Source organism: Pteropus medius, unplaced genomic scaffold (genome assembly GCF_902729225.1).
Source record: "Pteropus medius unplaced genomic scaffold, Ma_sr-lr_union100, whole genome shotgun sequence".
NCBI lineage: Eukaryota > Metazoa > Chordata > Mammalia > Chiroptera > Pteropodidae > Pteropus > Pteropus medius.
Window position 1 is genome coordinate 527,351 of NW_024353790.1, and position 9,477 is coordinate 536,827.

A 9,477-nucleotide genomic window follows, 5' to 3' on the forward strand; every position below is an offset into this window, starting at 1 on the left:
AGGGTTTTGTGTGCAAGAGAAAATTGTTTCTGTTTATTTTTGTCAGTAAGTTTTGGTCAATGACTAGTATAAAGATTTTAAATATATATGCAACGTGTGAAGTTTATGTCTAAAATAGTAACTGTGCATTATGCAAAGGTCTATTTCATGATTTTTTTCTAGTTAGAATAGATCGTATCAGGAATTTTCATTTCATTTAAAAAAAATTTTTTTCTACCCTAACATCTCCCAAAAAAATTTCTACTGATGAATGATGAATAGGATTTACTAATGATACTTTTGTTTCTATTATATTTTGAATATAAAATTTTGTTTTTGTTTTTGTTTCCGAATCTACTAAATTAGTTTGGAAGAAAGTAGTGAGATATATATATATATATATATATATATATACACACACACACACATACATAATGTTTGCATATATGTGTATATCTGTGTGACAATATTAAGAATTAAGAGCTGGATAACTTGGTTTAGCAGTAGAATCCTTCTCCATAGAGGTCAGACACCTATAATACACATTGAACTATGAAAAGAAAACCATAAGCTGTAGGGATTTAAGATTTAACTGGCTCACTAAACCTGCCCAGTCTTGTGAACATCTCTGTAAACATCTATTTTGAATTATAATCCTGGATGCTACCAAAAAGACTATTGCTCAAACTTTTTATAATGATAGATAAATAAAAATATTGTGACACTTTATCCAAGGATTTTTTTAAAGACGTAATGAGAAAATTATGGAACATTTCTCTTAAAAAAGAATGATCCTTGTCCTGCAAATATCAAGTTCAGTAAACTCAAAGGAGACATACGGGGGCTTTCCTGATCACTTTCTCTCAGCTCACATCTGCTCCCCATAACACGCGCAATGTATTTTGCTATTTGCAGTCAAATACACTTTTTGAAAAATGAGAAAGGAGAACCACTTAAATGTTCACCCCATTGACTTTACAAAGATTTACACATTCATCTGAAAGAGGAACTTGTCCCTAATGGACTATGTGAACAAGCATTTCCATGTCACGATGCCCGTGACATATTACACACTAACTGCTCTGCCTACTGGAACTCATTCAATATTATACAAGGTAATGAATCCTATGAATTATTTGGCTAATATAGACAATATCCAGTGGAACTGTTGTTTGTTTACATCCCTTTGTGTCTTGCATCTTTTGATCACTTTTGTAAGTAAATTTTGAACCAAGAAAATGAATGAATTTTAGGTACTTGACAAATAGACCATTTGCAAATGTTAGACCTAGAGGAAAATGTAAGGATACATTTAATATCAACTAATTATTATCAAATAAATTTAAGAATAACTTCGTTAACATATTTTACTTAGAATGCTAATTATTAACGTTTAGCAGGCAGTTAAATAGTGCCCACTTTTGTGCAAAGCTTAGTATGGCATGGGAAAAAGAAAACCAAAAATGGAAATTCACAGTTCCAACTTTTTAAGGAACTTACCACAGGGGAGAGAAATTGTGCATAAATAATAGCATGGAGTTAAAATAAGGAAGCAAGGCTGGAGGTTCTCTTCCAGCCTCTGGCCTTAAACAAAACCCTGACAATATTATGAGATTGCTGTAAAACCCCATCCCAAAGCATAGTCTACAATCAGATCTTGCCAAATCTGAAGACAGGAAGCTGGTTAAGTGGGAGAGATTCCCTAGAGCAGGGGTCCCCCAACTCCCAGGCTGTGGACCGGTATCGGTCCATGGCCTGTTAGGAACCGGGCCACACAGCAGGAGGTAAGTGGCAGGTGAGCCAGCGAAGCTTCATCTGTATTTGCAGCCGCTCCCCAGTGCCAATATCACAGCCTCAGCTCCACCTCAGATCCTCAAGCATCAGATGCTCATAGGAGCACTGGTCCATGGTGCCAAAAAGGTTGGGGACCGCACTGCCCTAGAGGACATTCTTGCTAAGGTAAAAGCAGGACGGACATCTCAGTGCAATGAGCCATTCTTCAGTTCTGCCCCAGTGGGTTTTTTGATGGTAGACTGTCCTTTCAGCCTGGGCGCTAAAGCAGGGTAGCCAGGACCGTGTCAATCCTGAGTCCATGCCGTGACCATTGGTAGGATGTGCCCCCTGAGCTTTGCACCCAGGAGCCATTGTAAAACTGTCATTCACTGACGGACACTCAAGCGGATTCTATCTTGTATCTGAGAGAAAGGTGACTGGGTTTTAGGTAAAACTTCTTGACATGATTGTTCAAGGCCAATACCTTGAAATATCCTGAGCGCAAGGCACAATTTATATTTATAAAGCTAATTAGAGAAGCCTTATCTTGAAAAGAATTATGACTCACGATAAACATTGCAACTTAGGCTTTCCATCCTGATCTATAGACTGTCTTGTGGCATATGGACATAATTTTTAAATACACTTTTTTTCCCAAACAATACAAGGTAATGCACCTAAAGGTGCCTTCACGAACTGAAACATTATTCAAATACAGGTACTATTCTTATTATAATTAGTGGAATATAGGTATTAGTATTAAGAGCTAACCATACTGGAAATCCTCTTAAAAGCATTTGTATGACCAAGAGGAAAGTGGTTGTATCATGACTAGATTTTCACTCGAGGGACAAACACTGATTTATAGAAACTGTAATAGCAACGGTGATACCAGTTTTATGCGATCAGAAATAAATAGAAAGGCTGAAAATACTTTGGCTATAAGGCATTTTCTCCAGAGCTCTTGACCAGAGAAGCCCATCCGAGTCACCTGGGGAGGAGCAAGGGGGGAGGTGGGAAGAGAGTGAGCAGTTGGCACGTGAGGTTTGAGAGCAGTGATGCTTTAACAGTCATAGTTCCAGAATCACCTCGTTAACTGTTTGAAAGTAATCGAGCTAAATACTTGATGACTTTGCGTGCAAGTGGTCAGTCTGAGAGCATTCGATTGCAGATCGTTGCCTTGAAATATGTCACATTCCCAGAATTTTAAAAAGTCACGTTGCGCTTGACATTTTTAAAGCAGATACCTCTTTAATTAATCCAAGTTGACATCTCTGAGATTGAAGTATTTTGCTTATCTGCCATTCATTTATATCATGAGCGGTGTCAATAAGGTGAACACATGTCCTGAACCGAAAGGCAGGATTTATGGTCTAAATGCAAAACTGAATTTTGAATAAGGGCCATGCTAGACGTCACCGATCATGTGCTCATTGTCCCCATGTCCTCTTTTTAGAGCCATCTATGCAGACTCGGCCATGGCAGGCCCTCACCAGCCAGTAATCCAATCATTGAGTTTTGCTGCTATTTTTTTTTGCAATAATAGTTAAGAAATACTATGTATCTCCCCCAAACTCCTGCTCTCACCCTGCTCTCACTTGGAAAACACCTTCCAAAACTAATTTATCTGTCCCTGCCCTGTGACCTCCACCAGCCTCCTCCGTGTCCTCGCTCCATCATCTACGTTCACCTGTAATTTCTCTCCACCTTTTTTTCTTCTGTCTTTGGCATTGTCTCCATGGTTCCTTGTTCTCTGCTTAAAAATGTTCTGAAGCTATTCTAAATATTAAATTTCATTAAACAAAACAAACCAACCAATTTTTCATAGTCGCTGGATCACTCTACAGGTTCCATACCGTATTCATTCAACCTTCACTCCCTAATTTTTTTAAATAACAAACAACGTTCACTTACCGTTAAGTTTATTTCTTAAACCAAATGCAGTCAATCTGTTTTGTTTCCACAGCCCCTGATGAACAACTGACTTAGGGTCAGCAGAGCCCCTCTGTTAGGTCATGGGTCCTCTTGTCAAGCCTTGTCATACTGTCCTGCTCAGCATGTGAACATGGAGACCAGCGGCCTGCATAAAGTTCACTTGGAGCGCTTGTTAAAAGTGCAGATTCCCTGGCCACAAGCACAGAGTTTCTGATTCAGTAGGACTGGGTTGGGATCTAGGAATCTGCATTTATATGAGGCAAACCAGATGAATCTAATAAAGGAGGCAGATCGCACTTTAAGCAACACCTTTTTTAATGAATATATTTGACATATATCATTGCGTAAATTTAAAGTATACGACCTGTTACTTTGACATTTTTACATTTTTTAATATGATCGTCATTGTAGTGATATTTATCACAGTACATAATTATAGTACAATATTATTGGCAATATTTATTATACAGTTCATTAGATCTTTATGGCTATGTACTACTTGTTGCAAATTTTACCCTTAAACATTAATCTTATCCTCCCCACCAAAGCTTCCTTCTTGAAACTTTTCCTGCCTTTAGTTTTAAGCTATACTTTCCTGGTTCAACTCCTTCCTTTCTGATTACTTTTTCTTCATCTGTGATTCCTCCTCTTTAAACAGCTTTTTAAAATTCATATTTATTAGTTCACACTCTTTCATAGGGGGTCAACTCTACACCAACAGCACCTAAACCAATGCAATCAACTCTAGCCTCTTCTCTGGACCTAAGAACTATATTTCCATGTCTACCTGATCCTTCAGACTCATCATACCCTAAACTTAATGTGCCATTAATCTCAAAGACCTGCTCTTCGTCCCGTACACTCTGAGGCAGCAGCATGCATCTAGTCGCCCAATTGGAAAACAAATCTTTAACTCCTTCTGCCTCGCATCATGCAAATGTGTGAATTTATCAATCTAATTCTCACTTCTGCTCTGCTTTCCAAGTGTAGGCTTCGATGGAAGCTGTTTTGACTTTTCTGTTTACTTCCTGAATGGGCTCTCACAAGAGCCTTACTTCACAGTTGCTCAAAATCAGAACCGATCTTATCATTTTTTTTTGCTAATAAGTCTTGGCAATGTTCTTATTTATCTTTAAAACTGCATCCAACCCCATTGTCTTATTGCTACAGAATCTTCATAATCTTACACTAGTCTACCCCTCAGTCTTATCTCTTACCTCTTCCTCGTCTCCCTTCTGCCACCATCTTCCACCCTCTCTACCCCCGTCTCCCTAGCATAACAACGCTATTTGCCTTCAGAATCTCTGCTTTTCTTCTTCATGTTTCCTAGGTCAGAAATATTCTGCTTGGCTTGTATCCACCTCTCAAGATGCAGCTCAAATGTTATTTCTTCATTTCCCCTGTTTTTATCAGCGTTTAAGCTCCTCAATGGCAAGGATGAACCTTTAGCCATCACTGCATTTTTGTCATCTTGCACCATGACTACTTAGTACAATAAATGTCTGTAGAAGGAATAAAGACATGAACAAATGGTGAATGAATGAATGAATGAATGAATGATTATCTGAATGTGGCCAGACAGAATTGGTCACTCCTGGTTTATTAGTCAGAGACTGGGTTCATTTCTTTACTTTATTTCTTACCAGACTGTGTTATATTTCATTGTTAGTAAGTCCATATTTCTGGACAGAATTGTACATTTCATCAGGAAAATAAGTCTTACTTATTTCATCTGCCCAGCATCTTACACATACGGTTTCACACATGATTGTTAGATAAATGGCAATCTTAAACAAATGGGTATTTACTCCTTTCTGAAAAGAATTTTTTTAAAGCATGCTGTGTAGTGAATACTGGACTGAACTAGGCTCTGCAGGTAGAGGATTGGATAGTGGTCGGCCTTGCCGCTTACAATCTCCCGGGTCCTCAGGTACCTTTACTGTGATCTGGCAATGGTAAAACTCAAATTGCTGAAGTTCAGTGATAACTCACTGATAGTTCACCTTAAGTGTGCTTTCTTCTTTTAACTGAATTTCTGCCACAAGGGTGCCGAAATACATCCCACCAGGGCCGGCCGAAATGATCAGAACTGTGGATGTATAGTCTGTTTGGTGACAAATCATTGGAAATGTTCATTTTTTTTCCCTCCTAGGAATTCTTCATAGGAGTATTAATTAGTAAATTGTTTGTAAAAATAACAATTTTTGTTTCAACCATGAGGTTTCTGTCCCAGTTATATTATTTATGGCTATGTTGAGTATGATCATAGCAAATATTTATTAACTATTTCCCACATACCATGCATTATTCAACTCTTAATTCTCACAAGTACTCTTACTTCACCTCCATTTTATAGATGAGGAATCGGAGACACAGAAAGGTTGTACAACCGCCCAAAGTTAACGCAGCCAGTAGGTGGCTGAGCTGGGATGCGCCTGGCTTTGGCAGTTTGGCTTCAGACCCAGTGCTTGCTGCTGCTCAGGAGGGAGACATGAGTGAGGCCACTTGCGGAAGCTGATGTCGCCCCTTGTCTGCCCACAGGGTGAAGAAGCTAAAGGAGACTCTGGTTGCTGTGCAGCAGCTGGATAAGAACATGAGCAGCCTGCGGACGTGGCTGGCTCTCATCGAGTCAGAGCTGGCCAAGCCGATAGTCTATGATTCCTGTGACTCGGAGGAAATACAGAGAAAGCTTAACGAGCAGCAGGTAAAACTTAAAACAATTGAAGAAAGCAAATAGGCTCTTGAATATCTGTTCTCCTGGCCAGGATAGAGGGGTGGGTGTGAGATGGTAAAAATCAGGAGGAAGCTAGGCAGGTTTAGTGAGAAAGGGAAGGGGGCCTTGGCTAGGCAAGTGTTGGGGGCAAATAAGTTCTATGTCACCACAGAGTTGACTCTTAAGGAGATATGCCATCGTAGGGTCAATGTTGTTAGTTTACCAAGGTCAATGTTGTTGGTCCACCAGGAAGCCATCCTAAGATGGTAAGTTAGGCTGAGCTGCAATGATGTATCTAAAACAGTGCTGACAGTTTTGTTTATTTATTTGTGGGTCCCTAGCCCACTGCCATAGATTTAAAAAAGAGCCTTCCCCTCGCCTACATGTAGTAGTGTTCAGGGAAAGATTACAGCGCACACTTGGAGATTTTAGAGTCTAAAATTTTGTTTTGCAAGAAGAATTGCATGACCTGCAGACCACACACCGTGAACTCACCTTCATGTGTACTGCAAAGACAGCACATCGCACCAGCATACAATACACAACTCAACAAAGCAAAAGAAGGTGGCCCTGAAAAATACAAAAGGAGGGGATTTTCACCTCCCACGGCCCTTGCTTATTCTTACTAAGCATAGCAGACTCCAGTTGTCAGTACCAAATACCATAAACCCTCTAAAGAAGTATTGTCACTCCACCTTTAGATTGTCCTTGAAAATCCTATCCATACTCTGCTTACTTTTATTATATTTAGGCCACTGTAGCCAAGTCGCTTAAAAAAATGTCTAAAAACTACAAACAGACCTATTTCTATAATCCCGTGAAATAGTTTATATACTTTATTTTACAAACTATTTAAACCAATGAGAATAGGTATTAAAATATATTTTTTACATTTAGGGTTACTTTAATATTTAATTTATCATTTATTTTTTTTAATTGTTAAAATGATATTTTCAATTGTATGATTAACATACTCTGATAGACTCTCTGATATTTGAAATTCTGATATCAAACTGTGGGGTCATAGTTGGCCCCCCAGTTCCCTAGATTCTCCTGGGGAACATGGTAATGATATCTACATGTGATAAAAGTTAAAATCTAATGACTGATATAATTTAGCAAATATGAGACCATCAAAATAGTATCTAGCTAAATATGACAAATCGATTAGATGTACTTACAGCTCCATCCACTGCTAAACCTAAATAAAATGATAGTAAAGTGGAAAAAAGGGTCAAAACTCACAATGGCAAAGAGAACAGGAGACAAGATGATAGAGATGACAGACATCCAACAGAATTTTGGAAGATAGAAAGTGGATAGATGACTCATGATGGTGTTAACAGAGGAATGATGGAGAAAGCTCATTCATGCCACAGAGTTCAAGGAGCCTCAGGAAGTGGAGATATCAAGTCCATAGGGCTTTAAAATGGAAGATTGCTTGAAAGTCTGAATAAGGAGGGGTTAGACTGCAGTTGCCCGCTAAGCCCAGCTAGTCAGGCGACTCTGCCTCATTTTCCCCAGAAGAAGACCAGAAGATTAGTCTCTGGAGCAAGCAGACCAGAGGGACGTAGGACATGAGGATACAGGACACCATCGAGGCTGGAGCCACTATATTAAAAATAGAGATTAAACAAAAGGCTCAGGACCACAGATGTGACTCCCACCCCACTGTACCAGCTCCCACAGTGTCACTAGCCAGGTTTCTATAGCAGCCAGGATTCATATAAGAGTTTCCAATTCCAATTCAATTATTCCTTAGAAGCACCCCAAAAAGAATAAAGAAAATGGACAGAAAAAAATTATGAAAATAGTAATATAAAAGTAATGTTAAAAAATATCTAAAATTTAAAAATCAAGAAATAGCAACATAAAAAGATGTCCTACTCCTTTACTTTGACAACTATATTTCTATAACATGAAATGGAAAAATGTGCATATAGTTATATAACAAAATTAATTAGAAATATAGAAGTAAAAACCGAAAGAGTTAAAGAGATGGAAATGGTCGTTTCAGGGCACTGCTTCATTGGAAGCTTAATAGTAGTTGTTGACTTTTAAATATATTAATATATGTTTATATTGCCTTTTAATTAACTTTTAAATTAAAGTTTAAAAAAACATACACAGTAGTTAAAAGTATAGACATCCTGGGTTCAAATCTTGGCTTCACCACTTTTCAGCATGACCTGGGGCAAAGTAATAAAGTGTTTTAATTCCCAAATTCTTTATGTGTAGAAAGCATAAGAATTCCTTATGTATAGAATTAGAGAACATGGCTCGTAGTGTTATTGTAAAAAATAACAAGAAAAGCATTTAACACAGCACCCAGCACAAAGGGAATACTGAGAAAATTTTATTTTAATCATACTATAATTGCTACAGTTTTCCTTTATAGGAAATGTTTGACCAAGATTCTATAAAAATTAGAGCATTGAGAATCCATGTTATAAAAGACAGGTATAAATAATAATCTGTCTCCAAAGGGGAAAAATTCGGACAAATATTTAAATAGATTAAATTGATCAGAAATGCATTTTCTTCAGTTTCCCTATGTGGAATTTCTACGTTTCTCTTGTCAGTCTACAGACGTAATTAGGCAGAAATGTATGTAGACTTGAGATGGCTTCGGAGGACATTTTGTCAAATTTTTCTGTGTTATAGATGAAGAAGAATAAATGCAGAGACACTAGATGACAATTCGAAACCATTACCAATGCAGGTTAAAGCTGAGACTGAAATCTTTATCTGTATTAGGGCACTTATATAAAATTATAAAACGCCTCAAACCTTGTTTCCTATATTAATTTTAACAAGAACTTTTGAGCCGAAGCACAAAGGAATTTTTCTCCGGTATGTATACTGTGGGAACTTGGTTGAGCTCCTGGAGGTAAACCTCACAAAATTGTGCCCCCACAACCTTAAAAAAAAGTAGAATTTTTAACTCTTGGGGTTGTCCACACTGCACTTTCAGCAATCCATCAGTTACAGCTGTGGTTTTCATACCCCAGCACTGGTTCCCACAGTGGCTCCCCCGAGTGTCTGCTCCAAGGTAGATTCAGAAGTATATGGAGGAG

At 38.1% G+C, this 9,477-nt stretch overlaps 1 protein-coding gene across 14 annotated transcripts in view; it reads left to right on the plus strand.

Annotated features, from left to right (window-relative positions):
* Window positions 1-9,477, plus strand: part of SYNE1 (spectrin repeat containing nuclear envelope protein 1) — a 406,416-nt gene that overhangs the window by 347,962 nt on the left and 48,977 nt on the right. For all 14 annotated transcript variants that reach the window (XM_039851332.1, XM_039851327.1, XM_039851325.1 and 11 more), the window contains one exon: window positions 6,229-6,391. In XM_039851332.1, the coding sequence (XP_039707266.1) occupies window positions 6,229-6,391 (163 nt within the window). The remainder of the gene's footprint in view (window positions 1-6,228; window positions 6,392-9,477) is intronic.